Source organism: Danio rerio, chromosome 1 (genome assembly GCF_049306965.1).
Source record: "Danio rerio strain Tuebingen ecotype United States chromosome 1, GRCz12tu, whole genome shotgun sequence".
Classification (NCBI taxonomy): Eukaryota; Metazoa; Chordata; class Actinopteri; order Cypriniformes; family Danionidae; genus Danio; species Danio rerio.
The window spans coordinates 38,058,824-38,084,705 of NC_133176.1; the positions used below are offsets into that span (position 1 = coordinate 38,058,824).

Consider the following 25,882-nt stretch of genomic DNA (forward strand, 5'->3'; position numbering starts at 1 on the left):
TCTATACTATATATTCAAAGCTAAGTCTGGCCGTGGCAGCCAAAACAGCTAATGGAAATGTATCTTGAAATTAGCTCAGCCATTTACACTCTAACCGATTTCCATTCAACTGCAACTCTTCCTGGCATAGAAACCCAGATGCTTGCACGCAGCACGCACTAACACATACACACACCTACACACATGTGCACACAAAACAGAAATCAGAGGAACTAAATCTCCTTTGTGAGTCACCAGCCTACAGAGAGCGAAGTGGCAGGGTGGTTCCTGTACAGTACGGGAAACAGCAGATCTCCCCAGTGACCGCCTGGCCCATTAAAAACTGAGCTCCACGACCAGAGCCTGTAGCGGATGCACTTCCTGCGAACACTTTGACTCAACTTTGACCTCTGACCCCACAACCCCTCCTGGTGGGGCCTGACCTCCAAGTGCAAGAGGAAGAGGGAGAGTTTCATGTGGGATCTGTTCCTGGTTAGAGATCTGTCAGAGTCAGACAGTTCCCTTCAGCTCCACTGCTGCTGTCAGGGTGAATTATTTTGGAGGAGCAAAAACCTGTTCTTCTTCTGGACCTCTTTACATCTTCCTCTTGCACTCAGTTCAGCCTCTTCTCTGGATTTCACCTGCAGTTGCGTGCTCTCTTCCACTTTTCCCAACATGTCCTGGAACTTGTGCAACTGTATTGGTTATTTGTCACTTTCCTGAAATATGAACCATTCCTAAAATAGCATCCCTACCACCAGTAAGACATAAGACATTGCCTTGTGCACTTTTGTCACTGCTCAATATGTAAAATATGTATCTATTGCTGTCTCAAAATACAGATAACGTTATTCCACTAGTTTGGCAATACTTCGTCTTTTTTTTTCTTTTTATAACTAAAATAAGGAAGAGCCAGATGATTAAACCAGTCAATATGCAACATTTACAAAAAATAAAAAATAAAAATAAAGGCTTGTGTTTGGCTAATAACAATTAATAAGTGAAGTTTATTTATAAACTAATTTCAAAAGGATCACGTGCTTATGATTGACCACAGCCGGTCCTGCGATAGCTAATCATGATCCTTTAATCAGATGATTCCTAAGTTACTATAAATAACCACAGTCTTCAATTCCACAACCATCTTCATCTGGAAGAAACCCCCTTTCTCCCCTTCTCCTCCCTATTTCACCTAGATTGTGTGGCATGGCAGCCCAGTGGCTAGCACTGTTGTGTTGTCCCACAGCAAGAACACCGCTAGCTCTGGTCCTCGCCAATTGCATGTTCCCCCTGCAACTAAATAAACTGATTCTGAGTCAATAAACTGACTAAGCCACCTGGCCACTATAGTCTAGCTCCCAGCATCAGTATCTTTCCTTCTTAAAGTAGTTCACTTTTAGCCACATCAGCGGTGTAGTTTTTGAGATTTCCCCTCTCGCCCTGCAAATGGTAGGGAGCCCTGGGCTAGAGCATCCCTTGAGCTCAGAGCTCTCTTCCAGGACAGCATGCCAAACAGGCTTATTATAAATCATCAGCTAAGTGTGAACTCTTGAAAAATGTTTAAGAAAATGCCTCGCTGTCATTTAAAATATGTCATGCATAATAACTGGACGACATATACAAAGATGCCCAGGTAGTAGTTGGGGGTTTCACATCAGGGAATCACATCAGCCATGGTATTGAGGGTGAAAGTGAGTGCTGGATATTCTCTCTCCCCTTCTTCAATCCACTTAAACCTGCTTTAGATTGGATCTCAAGTACAAGTCTCTAACCATTAGGCCAAAGCTGACCAGTTTTTTTTAACCCACAATGGCATTTGTTCTCTGGATCTTAAGTCCAACACCTTAACCTCTCGGCCATCCATGCAAATGCAAGGCTTGTTGGAGGTAATACCACAAATTGCACTATTGAACCATCAAGGGCCACTGCAAGAGAATTTTCCTCACCGCAACAGCCTTAGCTCCATTAGTAGAGGGTTGTGTTATAGTACCACAACAATCATAGGTTTATTCCCAGATAATAAATGCATTGCAATGGTAAAAAGTGTGCTTTGAACAAGCTGTTAACTAGTTCCTAACCTATGGCTAAGGGGTTGTCTAAAACAGGGATGCCCAAACTGGGCCCTGCGGGCCAAAGTTAGCCCATGGTAATCTTTAACTTGGTTAAATCTTGCCACCTGAGAAGAGAGGAAGAATGAATGGGATGGTTTAGAGATTGTCATTTCAAATCTAAACCTTTTGTTTGTTTGTTTCTTTCATTTTTTATTGTTAAAAGTTAACTGAAATTGAATGTTTTAATTAAATGGTGTAAATAAATCAGATTTAGTTTATTGGTGCTTTTACACTTGGTTCAATTGCCTGGACTGTACCCAAGTTCGATTGTCCCTCCTTGCTATCTTCTCGGTTGGTTTGTGTTCACACTGTCTTTTTTCCTTCTGAACCCCAGTACACTTTGGTCATCGAGCTGCTGTTGTGTGTACGGCTGTTGCCAGGTGATGGACATGAAAGCAAAGTGGCAAAATAGAAAGCCGTCCGCACATCTCGTTCTGCTTTTACCAAATCTTTTGGTTTTGGACATACAGAAAGCAAATAGTATAAAAAAATTGTATAAATGTTCATAACATAACACAATGTCTGCAGAAGCTGTTTTTGAAGGAGACATTATCACTGTGCTTGCCCTGGCTCAGTCCCACTTGTCAACAAGGTACAGTACATGATACACTGACAGACAGATACACACACACACACACACACAAACACACACATAAATTAACCTTATGAAAACGTTAGTTTGTTGTACGTTTTGGTTGGTTCACTTTCGTTATTTGGTACGACTGCATTCATACCAGAAGTGAACTGGACCAGAGTTTGGGTGAACCGTACTCCAGACCACCTCTTTCAGGCAGACCCAAGTAAGGTTTGTGGGTTTACACCTGAGTTCAGAAGACACGCTCACACTAGCTAAACACACCATACTCTGGCAATAAACAAATTCGGGTGTGGACCAAAAATGCTAGTGTGAAAGCACCCTAAATTTACTGTCAAGCAACAGATAGAGGACAAATCAAGGCAAAGGCAGATTCTGCTTGACTAGTGTATTCAGCATTAAAACACCACCGTTATGAATGTGATTGTTTATGCTAATTATCATTTTAAATGTCATACTGCATTAGTTAATATGATTTAAAATAATGTTTTCTAACAAATTAGAAACTTACCCATGGCAACTTTTATGTAATATATTTTGGTATTCGGCTCTCGATTATATTTGGGGTTTTTTTATACAAAAAAGATTGGGCACCCCTGGTCTAAAACAATCCACACACTGCATTAAACGATCCCGAATTTTGATTGATTACAGCAGTATTACAACACATGCAACATGAGGGCACTTAACTTAAAATCATAACAGCCTATTTGGTATTTTTCTAGATGAGGAAACTCACTTTTCCCCCAACTTCAGTTGCAGCTGTGAGTTTTCCAGCTTCAACCAGGGTAGAGAACGAAAAACAATTCTTACCCAGCCCTGTGTGAGCATTCACTGCTGGAAAACAAACACAGCTGCCTTGCTCATTACGAGCAGGGGCATCATAACACTCAGGAAAGAACTAGGGCTAATATCGTTCAAAGGGCTAAAAATGCCTTGTTGAGTATGTAAAAAGAAAAACGAGGGCTTGGTGGTTATCGTCTGTTTTGGAAGGGCTGCGTAATCTCTAGCGATCACATCCTTTCCTGTCCTCCCTCTCTTCCTTCTGCTTCCCTTCTCTCTTCGCTTCTTTTCTGTAAGTTTACTCTTTGTATGATGTGCAGTCTCTGGGTGGTTAGCGGTCACGCTAGTTAGCATGCTTGGTTACTGGCACTCACGCTGTGCTTTAGGGGTTGAGTCTTTTCTGGCAGTGCACTAGAAGAGGCTCAGGCTTTCCCACAATGCTGAGGACAGCTGGGGAGGGCTATCTCTGCCCCATGAGTCCACACAGCCTAATGGGAATGAGGGCAGATCTCTTCCAGCTGTGAAACAGACAAGACTTTCAAACACCTTAGTGGGTGGTTATTTGGACCGGTTGACATACTGTATTATGAAAGTAATCAATTTTCTGAATATTGTTAAGAGTGTGATGTTTTATTTGACTACAAAATTCTCTTTATTATTGTGTTTTATAATAGCGAAGGCATTTGATGTACAATGGGTGATGTGTTAATGAGAAATTGATTCACAACTAGGTGGAAAAAAATGGATACAAAATCAGTGTTGTGAGAACGTGTAATCTTAGAATAGTTAGATGTAAACTTGGAATTGCAGGATATAAACTCAGAATTCCAAGATATAAATCCAAAATTGGCAGATATGAACTCAGAATTGCAAGATGCAAACTTGAACCTTTGATTATATAAACTCAGTAGTATTATCTGCAAACTGGCAATTGTGAGATATAAACTCAGATAATATAACTTGCAATTAAAGTATATGAACTCTTAATTATGAGATAAAGTCTCAAGATATTATTGCAAAATACAAACAAAAACTACAGTTGTAATGAAAATCAATCACAAATTTGAGAAAACTAAATGCCTCATATCTGTGGAATATTAATGCAATCAAATGCAAGTTTTTAATTTAAATTTTGAGATTAGAATCTAATCTACAAAGTTAAAACTATTATATGAATGTCCTTTTTTGAGTAGAAAAGTCCTGATTGTGAGATATAAACTCAGAATTGTGACAAAGAAGTTTGTTTGTAAAAAAACATAGGCTTAAACCCAGGGTACATGCATTATTAAAATGTGTTCTGTGGCCTCATGCCTACAACTGAATCACATACATTGCACTGCTACCACTCATTTTTTTATTTCTACATTAAATGAGTTATGTCATAAGAGTTGCAGTGCGTTCTATGTGATTTTGCCATGGGCACAAGGCCACAGTTCACATTTTAACAATGATACTTTCTCTGCATTTGAACCAATTTTTCTTGCACTACAGATTTAGTATGGCAATTAATATGCATGTGGCAAAGTTGAAGTGTTTGGTCTTGGTGGCAATGATCTGCTTTGCTGCTGCTTCTTTGATTAGTAGTGCAGAGTGTGTACCAAGACTTGAAATAAACATGTTATTATTTTTTCCCATCACTGAGCCTTAGGTATAGGGTACTTTGTTGAATGTTTGGCTTAATGCTATTGTACTACTGTAGTCAACATTTGAAGTGGATCAAAAAGTTTTTTTTTAATTATTCTAACGCTCCATTCACACGGGGCGTCAGCGTCAACGCTTCCCATTCACTTTGAATGGTTGACGTCAAGCGTTGTAAAACTGCATTGTGGACCCGTCGGCACCACTTCAGAGGCATTGCTCGCTGCAGAAGTTGGGACTAGCTCAGGTTTTCAAGCGCCGATGGAAGCGTCAGCCAATCAGATCGCTGTATGCAAATATACCAGCTAGACAGTGGCCTATTGCTGACTGAATTTCATTTGCTGATGCTTCTATGAGGATCGCTTCAGCCCCAACTTCAGACATGCCTTTAGTCAAGCGTTGACGCTGAAGCCCCATGTGAAGGGGGCGTAAGACAAGAATGGGTGTTGAGCATTAGTTTTAGGACATCTTTGATGAAAGGTTTTGATCCACTTCAAGTGTTGATTACTGTAGACAATGTGTGCCTTGGCTACTTTGCCTAGTGGCTTAACACTTGTGTGTAAGACGTTGTTTATCTTAACTACTTTAGCAAATGACTTAACACTACACTTTAAAAAAAAATATGTTATTTTAAGTTTTTCTCCAGCAGCTGGTAAAATTACGGCCATTAAATTACAGAAATTTACCGTAAAGTAATGGATGTTAAATTACAGAAATGTTCTTTTTAAATTTTCTGTTATTTAATCTCTGTTATTTTACAGTAAATTTCTGTATTATTACAGCCGTAATTTTGTTTTTTTCCCTTAAAAAAACATAAAATTACAGATTTTTTTAACAGTGTAGTGTACTAGACTATGTGTGTCTTGACTACTTTGCCTTCCTAATGACTTAACATCAGTGTACTAGTGTGTGTCTGGCCTACCTTGTCAAATGAGTTAAGGTTAGTGTATTAAACTGTGTGCCTTGGATACTTTTGCCGAGCATATCTCTGAACTAGATTATGTATGTCTGGGCTACCTTGCTGAATGGCTTACCGCTAACTGCTTATGTGTACCTGGGCTACTTTGCCGACTGGATCAGCATTAATACTGAACAATATTTGTCTTTGTTACAAAAGAAATCACATTATATTCTAATGAAATGAATAAATTAATGATGAATTAACTGGTAATGTCATTGCCGTACTCTTGTAGATAATTCCAAACATAATTTTAACATGAAAACTCCTTGCCATTCTCAGAGTAACTCTATAACATGTAATTAAATCCAAGATAGAAAACTAAACAAAACAATTAACATCCATAAATAACCCCATTAAAGCACAATTTAAATTTAATGTGTTGTTTCTGAACATAGTTTTGAAAACATAATTTCTTATGTTTAAATACACAAAAGTTGTATATGGAGCTTGCTTTGAAATGTGTGAATGCTCACTTTTAAACAATGAGCAGACCAATCGCTCATAGAAAGTAAAAGATTACCTTCACTCATCTTTAATGTTGTTTTAAAAGGATATGCAAAAAATAATGCTGCAGATTGGTAGCACAAAGAACACCAAGGTATTGAAATGCTGAGTAAGTGGGCGAGTTTTATATCAAATTTCGTACAACAATAAGCAAGGTCGGAATAAATGAATATAGGAATTTTTACATACAATGGGTAAAAAAGGTATTGAACCATCACCATTTTTCTCAGAAAACATATTTCTAAAGGTGCTGTTCTGATTAGTTTAGAAATTAAGCTATGTATAGGACCAGACAGAATCTGCAGAAGTTTTTTGCTATTTTTGCTGAGAATTTTGTTAAAAATCTGCAGATTTCTGCAGGATTATTTTGGGAGTATCATAACTAAAACCATAAAATGTAAAATAAAAATAATATCTTTTTAACTTTTATTTAATTTTTAAAATGCAAACCCAATTAGATTCACTTTATTGGGTAAACAAAGCAAGTCTCTCATATAATATATCTACTAAAAGACACAAAATATTACTTTACAAACTGCATTGAACATAATTCAGATGAACATTTTCATATGTCAATAATATTACTGTAATTAATTTAAAAACTGAATTTATATAAATTAAACAAATTCACTCAAGTAAATAAACAGAATTAATGATGGGCTAAAAATCTGTGGAAATGTGTGGTTCTGTGTGGCCCTAATTATGTGTAATACAATTTAGTGACACTGTGAAAAAGCACTGAACACATGAAGAAAGAATGGTGTAAATGGGCATGGAAAGCCCAGACAGGTATTGAAGTCTCTAAGTACTTACACAGCAACCCTTCCCCTCGTCAATGTGAATGAATATTAACTGCTTCTGTACCAGCACCTACATCACCAGGAGAGTGAAGATTAAACCAGTGTAGACACATCAGCAAGACACTGATCCCAAATACACCCAAGGAAACTCTCGATCGGTTTCAAAAAAACTCAATAAAGCTGCTAGAATGGTCCATCTATTCAGCTTACTTGTATCCAATATAAAAAAAGACTAAAGATTAAAGTTCACAGATTAGACCCAAAGAATGTCAAAATTTTTAGACTCAGTCACATCAAAGCAATACATGCAACTTAATACATTCAATCCATTCACTGTATGAGACATATTGTAGCTGTCATTACCATAAAATGCCTTTTATAGAAAGTATAAGGCACAGTTTATTATTGTTGTAGGCTTCCATTGTTTTGTTTTACCTGTATGTTAGACGTATTTGGATTTTTCTCAAATCTATATATATATATATTTTATATCAAGTAAAATCTATTTTTATGTTGTACAGTCGAAGTCACCTTTGAATTTTATTATTTTATTAACCTTTGAATTTTATTATTTAATATTTCCCAAATGATATTTAACAGAGCAAGGAATTTTTCACAGTATGTTTAATGATTTTTTTTTCTTCTGGAGAAAGTCTTATTTTTTTATTATGGCTAGAATAAAAGCATTTTTACATTTTTTTATGAACTATTTTAAGGTAAAAATATTAGCCCCTTTAAGCAATTTTTTTTCGATAGTCTACAAAACAAACCATCATTTTTCAATAACTTGGCTAATTACCCTAACATGCCTAGTTTACCTAATTAACCTAGTTAAGCCTTTAAATGTCACTTTAAGCTGTATATAAGTGTCTTTAAAGTTTTACTATCATCATGGCAAAGATAAAATAAATCAGTTATTATAAATGAGTTATTAAAACTATTATGTTCACACATGTGCTGAAAAAAATCTTCTCTCCATTAAAAATAAATTGTTGAAAATATAAATAGCAGGGTTTAATAATTCTGACTTCAACTGTATATGTGCAGATTGATAGAGTGTAGACTAGATATAAAATCAGAATATGTCAAAATTACAATATCTGTATTGGCTATATAGCTCTTCAATCCAGCCCTAGCAGGAAAATGAAATGCAGAAACCAAACTGAAAATGTCTGTCCTCTCTTATCAGTTCTCTTAGAATTTGAGATGCAATTACAAATGCAAAGGCAGCTAGATGTAATGCAGTACAAAAGTGCAAAACAAACTGCGCTCAGCTGAGCACATTTGTTGTTCTCATTAATTATTATTTAAATCAGACAATCCAAAAATGTGGCTCTTTGAGTCTGCCTCTTATGATGAAAAACAGGAAGCCCACTGTGAGTCACTTAATGATCAGTTTGACTCAAGCTTCCAAGTCAACTGACCTGCATTTGGGAATGTAAAAGCATTTGATGGTTGCCCCAAATTTCCAGAGCACTCGTTCTCAAGGAGCACATTTTTTTGTCAACTCTTCATGGTCGACGCCACACATTGCACAATATTGCCTAATAACACGGCCTTCAGATATTGCGCAACCTGGTGTGTGCCAGACCTCTGATAATAAACAGTTTGACGGCATGCGGTTCAATAGTTCAAGTCAAATTACACACATCTGTCTCACCCTGTCCAGTGGAACAGCAGAGAGAGAACTTCAGATGTTTCTGGCCCGCTGTCTTCATGGAAGAGAGCACAGCAAACCAGTCCAAGCTGTGACCGAGATGCCATTTGTCATCTTTTTGACCTGATCTGGGAACAGGCTCACTCTCTAAGGTCTTGATCTTCTCCAGTCTGAAACTGATCTCGAACCTGTAATAATACATGCGCCACCACACACTGTGCAGTGTGAAAATAGCAGATGAAGAAGAAAAAAATTACAGACAGGAAGAAAAGGAAATAATGTAGACTGCATCTCGGGGTTTAGTTGAGTTGTTTTCGAAACAGGAAAACAGTTTTGACACTTTCACTCTTCAGAGCATTCTGGTTTGCAAAAAAAAAAAAAAACATATAATGCAAAAAAATAAATGAATGATTTAAGAAGATACAGACTAGAAACAAGTCAAATTATCTGCCAGTGCTGGAAGATAATTTATACATGCAAGATTTCAATTCATGTTTATTTCTAAAGCGCTTTTACAATGTAGATTGTGTCAAAGCGGCTTAACATAGAAGTCCTAGTAAATTGAAACTATCAGTCCAGTTTCTAATCCAACAATGCACAGCTCCACAAGTCCCAAACCAAGCAAGCCAGTGGCGACAGTGACAAGGAACAAGCTTCAATAATTGACGAAAGTGAAGGAAAATAAAACTCAAGAGAAAACAGGCTCAGTTGGTCATGACCATTTCTTCTCTGGCCAAACTTCCTGTGCGGAGCTGCAGTCTAGGCGCCGGAGGCTGAAGAACACTTGAAAGAGTTCTTAAAATACAAAAACTTAATAAGGCTTTAATAAAGAAATGGTATTAAAAGAAATATTATAACACTTATTTCCAATCAGTGTATGGTTGTCAACAATAAAATCGTCCTAAGACAAGAATGGGTGTTGATCCAGACGATTCTAATGTCATCTCTCGATTGAATGGCCTTTATCAGTAGTTATCAGCTGATAGATATGGGCCAGTAGAGGCAGTCTGCTGTTATCATTCATCCACATGGTTTATCAGCTATAGATCACAGCTGCGGCCAGAAGTTAATGAGAATTTATTAAATTGCCCATTAATTGTATTTAATAACGTCTACCCCAACCCTAAGCCCAACCATCACAGTGATGTAAAAACAGATTTGAATCTGGAGTCTTCTCTATAGCTGATTAACTATGATAATTATTTATTATTTCCCATTAATTATATTGTTGGCTACACTGCAAGGCTCGAAGGGAAAGTTTGTCCTTAAAAGGAAAGTACCTCCTCTTTTGCGCATGGATTTTCTATCAGTAACTGCCCCTGACACTCCCCAATTGTTAACCAGAATGGTTAACAATCACCAATTTTGCCTTCAAATTTTTATTTGCAAAATTACAACCAACTTTCTGTGGTAAAGTAATTGCCCTGTGTGCCATTCTACTAAGCTGCTGCAGGGTAGATGATGTTTGCAGCACAGAATGATGACGCATGTCACTGAAAGTCACATGAAATCATACATGACTGTTTACACTGCGGTTGCATCGCAAAACATCAGATCAGATGTGTCTGATTTAATAGTACATATGAAAGTGGCACAAATCTGAATTAAAAGGATCAGATTTCATGCAGTTTGTGCTGTTCACACTGTCAAGACAAAATCACGTGTCACATGTCCGTGTGAACGTAGCCTTATTAACGTCTACCCCAACCCAGCCGATGCTCGAACCAGTGAACTTCTTGCTGTTAGGCAACAGCGCTACCCACTGCGCCACCGCACTGCCCTCCTCTTCATTTGTCATTATAAATTCTGTAATAAAATATGCCAAAGAATTTATTCGTATAACAAGATTACTGAATTGAATCAGAATCACACATCCATGCAGAATGTCCAAAATTTTTAACTCAAACAAAGACTTAACAGAAGTAAAATTATTAATTGTTGATTTTCAAAATAAGGAAGCTTAATGCAACAAATTGTAAAGGAATGTATTTTGTTCCAAGTGTGATTTGAGAGTTTTTTTTTTAAATGGCCAAGCTTAAAGAGTACCTATTATGCCCCTTTTTTAAATATTTAAATAAGTCTCTAATGACACTAGAGTTTGTTTGTGAAGTTTTACCTCATAATTTTCTTTCATAATTTCTTTGAAACTTCCCCTTTTAGGCTTTAAACCAAATTGTGCCATTGTTGGCTACTGTCGCTTTAAATTCAAATGAGATTGTGCTCCCAGCTCTCTTTTCAAATTTCTATGTATCAGCATTGTGGCATATTCAAAAACAAGACTAATGTCCTATACCAGGGCCTGAGTGGTACTCCTTTTCAGCCATGGAGTTTCAAGCCGTAGACCGGCCCACCTCAGTTCATGACTGACTATATTAAAATAACGTCATTTCCTATTCAGTTCCTAATGACACTATCATGTCTTTTTCAAGGAAACAACTGCTTTAAAACTTCTAATGTTTTTCATAAATATGAGAACATTAAAGGGTGGCTAAATCTCCAACACTATTCTTTAAAATATCAAAATGTCCTTTTCCTGCAATTTATTCTGTGCAAAATTCTTTATAGATATCCAATCCTTTGTAACGGTCACACAAAAAATAAAAATAAAATATGTACACATACTTAAGTAACCCAAACAGTATCACATTGTATGTCTTAACAGTAAAAATGAAAAAAAAATTTACTCATGTGAGGTTCGAACTTGGGTTAGCGTTGTCGTAACGAAACGAGCTGACCACTGCACCACAATGACGCTGTTATGCTGCTGCGTTTGGAAGAAAAAAATAAGTATTGCACTGTTATCTGCAAGACTCTTTTAACCAAAGTATTACTTTCTATTGATGGCTTAATCTTTTTCTCCTCTTTTTAGATTTCTGATCAAGTCGTCAGATTTATTAATGTAGTGAATCATCTGATTTTGATTGAGCAGGTGTAATATTAATTAGTATTAATTATTCAAATTCTTATATTCAGTAAGGTGCCGCTGATTGGGGTCGAATGATAGTTACATCATCATTAACCTGCAGGCTACATTTTGCTCACGGGGCTGCGAGAAAATAAATAAAAAGAGCGAAGTTGCGGCAAAATAATGAAAAAAAAGAGTGAGGCTATGGTCAAATAAATAAATAAATGAAAAAAGTGTGATTGCTGAGAGTGCAAGCAGCTAGGGACACTGGCAATTGCGGTCAAAAAACAAACCGGCCCACCGGGAATACTCCCGTTCCTCCAGATTAGCCAATCCAGGTCTGTCGTATACAGGGAGAGATTGTCACTAATGTGTGGGACCTCCCCCTCTGATATCATGCACAAAGAGAGAATGTCAATCAAAGTTTCTGCAGCCTGTTTTTATAAAATGTGATTTTAAGAAATAAAATTAACACATTTTTACCATTAGACACTGGTTATATTCACAGACTGTTTTCACACTACTTTGTTCAAACCCCTTATAAAAGTTATTTTTGCACAATAGGTCCCCTTTAAAACAAGCTATTACATATAAAATAAGTCTTTAAAATACTTAAATTATGTCTCTAATTGTAATTAAGGTACATGTGCAGGTACAAAACCGAACTTTAGGCTTTACTAACTAAAATAATAATAATAATAATCTTAAAAAAGTCACAATAATTTTACAATCTGAGCTCACATGTTATTGTGTTGTGTATAGATGTATAGAAAATCATCCAGAATTTTTGTCCAGAAATTAGATTGTATCTCTTGACTAGACAAGATTTTTTTGCAGTGTACTTTCTTTATCTTCTGCAAGTCCAAAAGGACAATTTTTGGATCAATTTGGTGTTCCATATACGTGATAAATGACCATAGACATTTGACAGACTTTCCATTCGCAGACACGAAGACTTGACCTGCTGTCACCTGTATGGCAAGAGGCGAGTAGGTCCCACATGAGGTTAGTAAATACTAACCTATGTGCTTCTAGCACTGACAGATTTAAACAGAGGGGTTCCAGGCTCCGCTCAAATCAATTGCAGATGTTTAAGTGAGCGTGTTCACTCCTGGTTCACTTTCTGAAGGCAAGTGGAAAATGCAGAAGCCCTGATTTCTGAACTAAATTTGAGGAATCTGCAGGACGTTCGGTAGTGTTTATTTTCTTTAAACGCTGTGAAGCGCAGATGAATTTTCACACAAAGCATTGATTGTAAGGCTAAGAAAGAAGGCCATTTCACCCATGAAGAGCATTCAAGGATTTCATACATCAACATCTTGTCTGAAATGTTTATTATTGTAGTCTTAATGACAAAATCTCTATACAACCACTGATGATAGATCTCCACTAGGTGTGTTAAATGGGCGGCCAAGAGGTCAGTTAGATCGAGAGTCCTTGGATGATCACTGACTCTGTGAACTCTCCAACATCCATTTGTTGTAGTGTTTCATCAAAGCTTTTGGGACACCTTTGACTTTCCTTTAAGAATTTATAATTTTTTCATGTAACTTTATTTTTTTTTTTCTTTGCTATTGCACATTATTAAGGTAAAAAAATGTCATCTTACATCAATGAATCTGACTTTAAACATTGGGTTAAATTTTGTATAACTTAAATAGCTGAAATCTGATTAACGTATTAAAATGAGTTTTTATTTAATGAGGGTCTATAGTAAATCCTGACAGTAGTTACACAAATTTCTGGAGATCGTCAAGTACGTCCCAGGAGCTAAGTTTTGTTTTCGCGAATCCACCAGAGGCCAATGTGTACATTTTTTTTAGATCTCAAATTTTTCTCGCAAGTGCCATTTGCACCTACTGTTCTCACGTAAATCCACCAGAGGCCACTAACTGATTGACTGACCAATCGACTGAACCACCCTCCTCCTTCCCTAAACCCAACCAATAGTGTTTTCAAAAGCACTGATTGACACGCCCACTCACTTCCCTAAACCCCACCGACAGTTTTAAAAAGCAGTCCAGAAAAAGAAAATAAAAATTGCCTGATTTTTACCACATTCTCAGATTTACAAGTTTATTTTATATTTTTTACTTTTTTTTTTTTTTTACTTTTTTTTTTTACTGTTTTTGTCTTACCTGCTTTCGGAACTGGTCTTTGCCAGACTCAAACCCCGTTATCGTGACCAACTCAATATATGGTGAGCTAACTAGACAAACTCCAAAATATAACTCCATGTATATAGGGCTACGTTTTCAGACTGAGCATATGTTTTTTTTTCCAGCCAACAGTATGTATGTATGTAAAGTATGCTTGTATGTAAGTATCTTTAAAAAGTTAGCACATTTTGAGACCCACTAATGATTTAGTAGATCTCCTCAAAACTGAGACACTAATAGGTACAAAAAGAGAACACTCTTACAGGAACCAAAAATGAGAAGCCATTATTTATGGGCCTACTTATTGGAATGACATGTTCAGATGAAACTGTTCAGAGATGTGCTGAACAAGAAGAGTCAGTTCAGAAGACTGCAATGTTTACATTAGTGGCCGCAACTGTTCCTGGCTTTGTTTTACTGCAAGGGTCTGGCCAATTAATTCTTTAAACGCTGCTGTGCGTTCATAGTTGACTCAAATAATGTAACAGCACACCTCTCCAGCAATTCCTCACACTTGCACACACACACACACACACACACTCTCTCTCTCTCTCTCTCTCTCTCTCTTCTTCTTCTTCTTCTTCTTCTCTCTCTCTCTCTTTCTCTCTCACTTTTTCTCTCTTGGAGGTTTGACAATGTCCTGGCTCTATCCGACAGAAGTTGTCCTGCCAAGGAAAATGAGCTCTGTTGAAATGGAAAGTCTGAAATCACTCAGGGCTTTTTGGCAAAAGACAATTACGCAAAGCAGGAGAATCCAGAAGAAGTCTGCATCTTGGGGATGGATCCAGAGCAGTGTCTTTGGATCTGCTCAATTTTTCAGCACATAGTTACTGAGATCAATTTAAAAAAGGAGAGGTCTGATCTTGGAGCTGTATCCCAGCGCTTTATGAGTACAGACCCATATGTGTGTCTGTTATCTGTACAGGGGAGGAAGGAGAGAAGGGAAGAGTGGAGATGAGGGAGATGTTTGTACAGGGGACGCTCTGGGTGAGGTTTGAGCTTGGTTATCAGTAAAGCCTGGCAGTGGGCAGGAAGCAGCTCTGACCCAAGGTCACATTCTGATGAAACTTGCCAACTTCCCTACAAAAATGTTGAGTCACCGCTTTCTCTCTCAGTGAAATGTACCAAGGATGATTTTTGTTCGACTTTATCTGATTTGACAGCACTCTCAAAAAGACACTGTGTCTAATCTTGGTCGACTTGATGTTAGTGTGTTGGTACACGCTGCAATAGCATACTAGTGTTAGCAGTGCATTAGCAGATAAAGTTACAGTAGGTATAGTTTTAGGGTTAAGATTAAGCTGACATGAAGCTGTGAAGTTACTTATAGTTAACAGAATATCTGTTGGGGTCCATCCCAAAAAAAAAGCATATGTGCTAGCATATGCAATGCAGATAGTCTTCTAATACTATAATAACTGCTAGTTTGGCATGTAGTTACAGAGTTGCGCATAGTTATTGGAATGTCTAAAGTGGACTATCGAAATAAAGTGTTACCACACAAGGATTGATTGGTCTTATCTTATTTAAGATGGATGTAGCTGGTCTGGTTTTATCAAATATTATCTGGTTTGGTCTGGTTTTATCACCGTTTATCTGGTTTGGTCAGGTTTGTATCCGGTTATATCATTTTGACCAACTAAATAAAGTGCACAAGACCCTAGAAAAATCAGCCTTGTGAAAAATCTAGGCTTGTAGTCCAACTGAGTTTACATTGGGTAATTTATAAATTTGGCTGATTTCACACTAAATGACTATCTGGTGTTGAATTCAGTTGCTGCTTGTTTATATTGCACAATGGATCGGCAGCAGGAGGTTGCAGACTGCATGAATCTACTATAAAAAAGAATCGCCAATAACTCTTTGTCCCACAAATAACAAAAGATTTTTAAAAAGTTTATAAATAAGAAGCCATAAGCCTTTTGATTTATTTATTTATTCATTGTTGTTGTTGGATTGCAACGCCTGTGGTGATTACTTTAGATTAAGTACACAGCAGTTGCATCAGTTTAGAGCAAATCTGGCATTTGACCTAGAGGATGCACTGGTTGAACTGAACTATCAAGCGACTGAACCTTAAAGACAGTGTTTAATTCGAAGATGGTGGCTTTTCAGATCACAGTCGAGAATTCTAACTATTCAAGGCCACTGTAGATACACTGATGTCGTTTTGCACTGCTTACTTGCACAAAAAGACCTTTTTTGCACTCGTGTACATTAAAAATAAATACAGATTGCGACTGAATGCAGAGGATGATCTCTGAGTGGTGCTTTCCAAAATTAAACAATGAACTTGCTGTGCTACACACATTGTGCCTACCAATCTTATTTGTTAAAGTTAATGTTGGAATAAAGTAATATAGTTGTTTGTTACACTGTTGTGTTTTTTTTTTTTTGTTTTCTACATGCTTGTGTTTTGATATGCCTATTTGAAGCCCTCTTGTCTCTCCCTCACCTCACCACACAACAACCGTAATCATTGTGAGTGTCCCTTAGTGAGTGGATTTGGCAAATCACCTGTAGAAAACAAACTCTTACATCTCTCTGACACTTTAGACGGCACTTGCATCAGTGTTGCACATTTGCACTGGAGTGGGCTTGACATTATTGGAATGTCTAAAGTGGACTCAAAATAAAGTTAGCCACAGATAGATTGATTGGTTTTACCTTATTTAAGATGGATGTAGTTGGCAGGGTTGATCAACTGTTATCTGGTTTGGCCTGCTTTTATCAAATTATATCTGATTTGGTCAACTGGTTATGAGACCTGACCAGTTATGTCAGCTTGACCAACCAAAAAAAGTGTGCAAGATCCTTCCAAAATCCAGGCTTGCAGTCCAACTAAGTTCATACTACACATTTTTAAATTTGTCATTCAAACAACAACTAAAAACCTATCTCAGACTTGAACCCCCGTGAACAGAACCTTCTGTCTCTCCCCCACTTCAACACAACAACCGTTATTAATTGTGAATGTTCCTCACATAGGTGAGTGGGTTTGACAAACTACCTGTAGAAAACAAACTCTTTCATCTCTCTGACACTTTAACTGACAATTGCATCAGTGTAGCACATTTGCACTGGACTTGTTCTTACAATTTATACAATCTGCATTTATGAAGTGTGCTACACACAGATGAGTGGGCTTAACAAACCATGTGTAGAAAACATGGTTTGTCAATCAACACTCAGGCAACATGGTGCCTCCACAATTGTAAGTCGCTTTGGACAAAAGTGTTTGCTAAATGACTAAATGTAAATGTAAGTAGAAAATCTCATAGGGAAGTACGCTCATAGGCAGTTGTTTTTAGTTTGATGCTTTTAAATTGGGTTTGGACATTCACTGTATTAAAAAAGCAAGGTATACATGAATACAAGGCACACATTTGAAAGCATGGTTTTTAAGTGGGCACAGCCCTTGTGACCCCACCCGTTTCCTCCTACATCCTGTGTGCCAGGGATTACAGTCACTCACACACACACACACACACACACACACACACACAGAGAGAGAGGGAGAGAGAGGGAGGTAAACTAACCAGGTCAACAGAAGCCAAAACAGTCAGCAGTTTCCAGTCTCTCTAATGAATCTGCAAGCACTGCAGTAGCAGGAAGAAATCAGGTGATTTCCAGATATAATCCACCTCCTCTATTTATCAGTGCAGTGGAGTTATGAGACAGGACTAACCTCATGACCTCCAATAACCAAGAGAGCATTCAGACTTATGCAACACTTCCGAATAGACTTTTATGCAAGTTTCTGAGGGCACAGTTGCCAAGGTTTCAGTTCTTTAGTGCTAGTTTTAATGAAAATTCATAAAGTAAAAAAGAAAGTGGGATCAGAGCAATAAAGTGTGATTGAGGTCAATGACCAATAAGCTAATAAGAGAGTACCTAATAAAGTACAGTTCATTTTATTAGCAATTATGTTTGTGTTTGATTCATACAGTATTAAATTTTAAGAAAAATGTTTAATGAATATACCATTGATCAAAAGCTTTTTAAAAACATATGTCATGAAATATCACATTCATAAAGATGTTTGGCATCTAAACATGTTGTTTAAGAGTTCAAACTTACTTTACTTTGTCATAAATATTATATTGGCCAAATAAAGCCAACATACCATTTAAACAATGCAATCAATTTCTTGTTTCCGCTCTTCTCATTTTAAGACTAAAATTAAAAAAAGAAAGTGACTCTAACTTATTCTAGAGCTTTAAAGCTTCAACCTGTCTGTCAGATTTAACTGCATAAAAGTGTTTCTGGTCAGACTTTCTGATGCCAACACCAAAGTTTCTCTCGTAGCGCTAATATTTACAGAAACTTGTCATAGAGGTTTGCAAGAGTCCTCTCTTACTATCTTTTCTTCCTGCATATTTGCTGCACCATATTTTAGATATTAATAAAATTATGAAATAATAATAATAGGAAAATTAAGAGAACATGTCGAATCATTTTATAGGTTTATTTTATTGATAGTTTATTATTTTAATGCAACCATTTTTTCCGGATTAGTGTTTGGAAAGTTGTATCAATCTGCCATTATGAACTCCAAAAATAACAAACAAAAATATTTAAGAGTTCAAAAACCTTATTGAAGAATATAAAATGAATATCAAGTAACTGACCTATTAATTTGCAGAAGATTATTCAATTTATTATGACAGTACAGCAGCAGGGAATTAGTAGTATTTGTTAGAGTGATTCTAGTGGATGTAACAGCTTGTCCATTTGAATTCTAGTCATTTGTGCAAGTGTAAATGGTTCACACCTCCCATTTTCCTGCTGTCTGGAATTTGGAAACTATTTGTTGCAGTATGAACATTTCATTCATTTACTATAGCATGGTTTTAGTTTTTGATCTCATTTTATATTACGAGGCTTTAGCTATTATGTGCTTACATTTAAATTAAGCAAGTGGTGTATTATTTACATACACAGTTTTATAATATACTTAAATATAAAAAACATGTGCATGGAATTACATCTGTGATTGATTCATTCATTTTCCTTCAGCTTAGTCCCTTTATTTATCAGGGGTCATCACAGCGGAATGAACCGCCAACTTATCCAGCACATGTTTTACGAAGCGGATGCCCTTACAGCTGCAACTCAGCACTGGGAATCACCCATACACTCTCGCATTCACACACATACACTACGGTCAATTTAGTTTATTCAATTCAACTACCGCTTGTCTTTGGATTGTGGGGAAAAACAGAAACCCACGCAAACAGGGAGAACATGCAAACTTCACACATAAATGCCAACTGGCCCAGCCAGGACCCAAACCAGCAACCTTCTTGCTGTAAGGCAACAGTGCTAACCACTGAGCCAGTGTGCCTCCCTCACATCTGTTATCATTTTCTGTAATTACATTGCTAATTACTGGCGACCCATTCCTTTACAACTTAACCCATTGTTAAACTCACCCATACCATCAAACCAGTTCCTAACCTTACCTGTATCCCACGTCAATAGCACCACAAGTGCTCTGTAATATATTAACACACAAAAAAAAATGATGTTACGTATTATGGGCCAAAAAAAAGCATGCCATTCAGATTGAACCACCGAAAACGCATGGACTGTTTTGATTGGATTTTTTTTGGTATCGTTTTTGATCTTTGAACTAGTCAGAAACATTGCTGTCTACACTCAAAAAAAAATAATTTTGCTGTTTGTTCAAACTACTTATTTAAAATGAGCTGATAAAAACACAATTCTTGAGAGGTTTTTTTGTAGGGGGATCGGGGGTTAGTTTGTATAAACTAATTAATTAACTTGAAGGTGAAGCAGTCAGGCAAGTTTACATTTTTTTGTAAATTGATTTCCACTAATGAAAATATGCAATACAAACTCGAGTGATGTAACCATTTTAAAGAAAGTGGCATGTTTTACTATAGCTACTATAGCGAGTGCAAAGTGCCACCATCTTGGAATATCTATGTGTCTGACGTCACATGCTTGGTTCCATTCCCTCAGCTGAACAGATACAGTGGAAGTAATTGATTGAACATGTCGGAGACTGTACAGCCTATTGCATGAAGTTGTGAATGTGCATCGCAGAGCTGGTGCAAATACAAGCGTCAAAGTTGTGTCTTATAAATACAAAAATGTATGTTTTTTTCTTTTTTAATACCTTTTATTTGATGCACTTAGGTCCACTCTCTCATGCTGTTGCAGTGCTGTCTGATGAAGGGATTTACATTCAGACTATTGCAACAATTTTAATGATACACGGCTTCACTCTTTTCTAAGTCACATCTGTGTGGATTGTCAAGACATGGTCCCTTTTCAAATCGATCAAATTGGTCTCTCAACATGTATAAAGAAGGTTAATACCTGCCATGTGAAAAACTGACCCGATCTTAGTTTATTTTGAACACAAAATAAGTTGATTAGCTGTAGTCAGGCAGAGTAATACAGAGAATGAACCAAAGTGCATCAAACAATTGGTTATTAAAAGAATCAGAATAAAAATATGTTCATATATCAGACACACATCTGATGCTTGTATTTTTACCTGCTCTAAACCCACAACTTCACACATTGGGTTAAAATAGGCTTTCTCTGTGTTCAGTCCATTACTTCCACTGCATCTGATCAGCTAAGGGGATAGAACAACATAGGCTCTATTTGAAAACTTTGCCCTATATACATATCTGGAGATCGCAAATTATGTAGCCAGAGGTATGTATGGCTGCATTGGGTTTTTGGGACGGAAGGTTTACTGGTCCATTTGGGGCTTTTTAAAATACTATCAGTTGGGTTAAGGGAAGGGTGAGGGGATCAGTCGGTTGGTTAGTCAGTTGACAGCGGCCTCTAGTGGATTCACTTAAGAAGAGCAGCCGCGAATGGCACATGCGAGAGAAATTCGAGATCTGAAAATGCATACAGAGCGGCCTCTGGCAAATTGGTGAAAACAAAAACTGCAAAAAAACATAGCTCCTGGGATGTATTTTGCTCTCTCCAGAAATGTATACAGCAATAAGTTTTCAGAATTGAACGTCAGACACAGCAATATTCCAGGATGGCGGCACCTTGTGCTAAAAGCTATAGTAAAACATACCATTTTCTTCTAAATGTTTACATCAATTGAGTTTGTAATATATATTTTCATTAAAGTGAAATCCACTTTATAATGTAAAGTTGACTGGCTGCTTTACTTCCACTTTAATTGCGTTGGTGTCCTAACACAAATCGATTGCAATGTATGGAGGATGAGGGATTTGGATTTGGATTTTTGGAGGATATATCCCTGTAATACTGTATATAAAGGAAATGTATTTTTTTAGTATTTATTGAGAATCTTGTCCAGCAAAACGTGTAAATTCTACTGTATAATCATCCCTTCTTTACTGAAAGTGCATATGTTTAATGACATCCTAACTGAATATGACACATGGGCAATGTCAATGAACAGTTATGTATCAGAACATTCCACACTGAGTCATTTATGGCATGCCAAATGTCATAATTCAAGATTGTTGATTTAAAAGGATCTAAAACAAGACTCACTGGCAAAATACAAGTCAGTTGTTGTCAATTTGCTGTGCTCACAAACGGAGATGTGAACAGAACTCTCTGAATGATAAGAAACAAATGATTTTTTTAAAGTCAGCGCATCTGATCTTCATAAACATGACTATAAAATTCTTCACTTATTAGTTATAGTAAACACTTCTCAGAATGATATATTAATTCTTATTAAACCATCTGGCGTGCTCTCTGACATGTGTTTATTGTTATCCTCGCACAGTCTATCTATTGGACTGACATAAAGCATAACTCCTATATGATCTGTAAGACTAATCCAAGACTGAAAGCTTTCTACTATGTCGTGTCATCACAGATAAACAAATAATAAAACATTAAATAACATTTTTTTTCTTCCATCCCTCACAGGAACAGCGCTATCAGGATGTTGATGCTGGATGGGATGCCAACCCTGCCAGTTAAAATCAATCCTGCAGAGTCACAGAGACGGGTAAGAGGTCAAACATATGCCACACAGGTGTTGTCTTTTAAACTAAAGAGGGTATTTGATAATCAATATCAGTTGTACAGTTGTACAATATCAGTACAGTCTGGAGCAGTAAGAAGGCAAGCAAAGGAATGATGTAATCTGTTGCTGTTCTTAAAACAACAACCTACCAATCAAATTTTATGACAGTAGTACAGTGTTCTGGTAGATACATTACACAAAGCCTCAAAATAATTCTTTATTAATTCATAAAAGGATCAAATGTATTTTATTATTATATAATTTGATATGTAAATACGCTTACATTGAGGACAGCTAATTATGGTGGACCGCAAATGCTTATTTCCTCTCTAGCTTATGTGTTTCCTTATAGCAATTACAAACAATAATAGGCAGCTTGATTCTGCTTAATTATTATGATTGTGTAAACACTGCCACAATAAGCGTATTTACTCATGCAAGGCTGAAAAATAAATGTGGTTATGGATTGGGTTTACACTGAAAAAAATCCTGGTTGCCTTACATTTTGAAGCTGAATCGAGTTAACCTAATGAGTCCATTGAACTCATATTATGTTAAACTGTTTTAAAACAGCTTGCATAACTTATTAAATTAAGTTAGAACTCGATTAACTTAGTTTAATAAGTTACAATGAACTAAATATAATGAAACTTATGTACTCATGACTAATTGATCCAAGTAATCTTACAGCAGTTCGTAGCTTTTTGATTTAGTGGCTAATTCGTAGGAATTCGAACAATCTAATTTGTACAATTTATTATGATTTGCTCATCACCCAATGACCGTTGGGTTTAAAAGCAGGGTTTAGAGCCACGCCTCCTTTTAAAAATCATACATTTTCAAACGACTGAACTCCTATGAATCTGTACAAATTAGCCAGTAAACTGACAAAACAAATAATATTTGTCTTTTCTGGTGAGATCAAGCTGAATTGATCATATCATTTTACAGTGTAAGAATTAATAAGAGCATGCAAGCTGCAAAGACATATAAAGGAGTGTTTGTTGGTCTTAGTTTTACATATTGCTTTTATTTGCTTCAAATGCATGCAGATGTGCAGAACAATAAAATGAATGTCACATCAAAAAAGAAATTGTTTAATAAAATGAACAGTTCTGAATCAGTCATTGTTTTCTCAGCCTCACATCCTTCCAATCCCGTTAGGCTTAGGTATTTTTTAATAAAACCTGAGATGTTTCTGTTCCCCTGAAGTTAGTTTGGGCTCAAGAAAGTGCAGGTAAAGGTGAAGTTAGCTTTAGTTTATTCACATATATAAACACATACAAAAAGCACATCATGTGGCAAATGTAAGGTTTATATGTTTGGAACAACAAAAGGACAAGGGACAACAGATGAAAAATAGCCTTCTGGCTATTTCCGGTGAATTTGCAGAAATGCTAATTAATGTACACTGTCCCTGCCAAATAAACAAATAAAATAAATAAATAAATCATACAAGAATGATTTTTCTGGCCTAATTATTCCTGTATTGATCCACCCAAAATAGGTTCAATTATCCCTACGTAAAATTCCTGTGTTGGCTTAAACTATTTTAAAAAAGCAATGTTTGTTTGTTTGTTTGTGACCCTGGAACAACAAAACCAGTCATCAGTGCAATTAGTTTTTATATTTTTATTATTGAGATTAATATTTAACATAAAAGGGAAATAAAGCTTTCAGCTCGATGTATAACTTTGCAGGGATGCCCAAACTAGGGCCTGTGGGTCAAAGTTGGCCCATGGTAACCTTTGATTTGGCCCACCATCCCATCTGAGAAGAGAGGGAGAATAATTAGGATGGTTTTGAAAATGTCAATTCAAATTTAATGTAATTTTTGTTTGTTTGTTTTATTATTAAAAGCTAACTGAAATTAAATGTTCCAAATGAATTATGTAAATTAATCTGATTTTGTTAAAATGTACACACTATCACCTAACAATGCGGAGACTTTGGTAAGCAAATCAAGTCAAGGTAGATTTTGCTTGACCTGTGCATACAGCATTGGACTCCACTGTGTTTTAAATAGAACCGTTTGTTTTATTGCTATAAGTCATCATTTAAAAAGTGATTCTGCATTAGTTAATATAAATATTAAAAAAAGCAAATTATTGTGAAAATCGCCTTTGATATGAGTGTTTAATAATTAAAAACTAAGTTTTGACATTTTTACTGTAGCAAAATTAAAAATATATTTTCGTGGAACATGCTCTTATTTAATGTTCTTATATTTTTGGCATAAATTAAAAAATATATAGTTTTGAATTTAATTCAGTTCAGTATTTGTTTGTTTTTTGCCAGTTGTCAAAAATATATTGGTGCAGCATAAGAAACTATTTATTTATTGATTGATTGATTGACAGAATTTGTATATTCATCCATTCATTCATTCATTCATTCATTCATTCTTTTATTTTCCTTCGGCTTAGTCTCTTTATTCATCAGGGGTCACCACAGCAGAATAAACCGCCAACTTATCCAGCATATGTTTTACACAGCAGATACCCTTCCAGTTGCAACCCAGTACTGGAAAACATCTATACACACTCATTCACGCACATACATTCAATTCACTTATTCAATTCACCTGTAATGCATTTCTTTGGACTGAGGAGGAAACCTGAGCACCTGGAGGAAACCCACGCCAACACGGGGAGAACATGCAAACTCCACACAGAAATGTCAACTGGCCTAGCCAGGACTCGAACCAGCGGTCTTCTTGCTGTGAGGTGACAATGCTAACCACTGAGCCAGTGTGTCGCCCCAGAATTTGTGTATTCTTCACTAAAAAAAATTATTTACTGAAATGTTTGTCCTTTAAAAAAAAAAATTTGTATAGTTGTTTATGTCCTCTTTGGGGGCGGTTCCTCCTCTTGTGTATTGCATGTCTAGTGGTTTAGATTAAGGTGTCCCATGCTTGGAGTCTTCAGGGTGCCTGCCAGATTTTCAGGCCTAACCAAATAAACATACACACGTGCTTCCCCCTCTCCCCGAGACCTAAAGCTCTCTCTCCATTCTAAAGCATGCAGTCAAACCCCCCTACACACACACAATATTTTGCACCATGTTTTACCCGTTTTAACAGTTGTCGTGTCGTGGATGGGGTCGAGTGCAGGATGTGCGTGGGCCACGTATAGCTCAGCTTTGAAGTGTGCTAAATCAACAGGCAGTGCAGACGCTGAAACGTGCTTCTTGTTTGAGTGGGCTCCATGCCAAGCCCCTTTTCTTGGAAACACACCGCTCCCCCCATTAAAGCCGTCTTCACCAGAAGCTATTCGGATTTGGAAAATTAGCCATAATGACTGGTAGCCCCCCATACGAGGGGCTGCATGTGGGCCGCGCTGGAGGGGAGGGATAGAGAGGTGGGAAAGGTGAAGCAGGAGTCGGGAGAGAGAGAAACAGGGTAGAGATGAAGTTTCAAAACATGTTCCATTTCGGTTGAACGGCCTCCAACTCAACCACAGTAAAAAGAGAGGAGGGGAAATTTTTGGGCTAGAAATAATGCTGCCAGCAGACCACTTTTTTGTCCATGGTTTCATTGAGTCTGAGTGAGTGCTTCTGACATGTTTGACTGGAATGTTTTGTCGATTTACTGATGATTACTTTTATTTTGGGATAACTGCTGAGTCAGTAAATCTCTCAAAGACTGCTTTCTCTTCACTTTTTTTCTCTGCACATTTTGTGATTTGTTTTGTTCTCATTTAATAGACAAGTACTCTCAATTTATACTTGTAGGTTCAGCATCTCAGAAACACTAAACAAAAACATAAATTAAATGTTAT

General features: G+C 36.7%; 1 protein-coding gene across 4 annotated transcripts in view; it reads left to right on the top strand.

Moving 5' to 3' along the window:
• Positions 1-25,882, top strand: part of klf12a (Kruppel like factor 12a) — a 55,288-nt gene that overhangs the window by 7,458 nt on the left and 21,948 nt on the right. For 3 of the 4 annotated variants that reach the window (XR_012403775.1, XM_073949203.1, NM_207062.1), the window contains 1 exon segment: positions 22,004-22,085. Coding sequence is in view for 3 of the 4 variants with exons in the window: in XM_073949203.1 (XP_073805304.1) it covers positions 22,020-22,085 (66 nt within the window). In the remaining variant the exon portion in view is untranslated. 4 annotated transcript variants of the gene reach the window in all.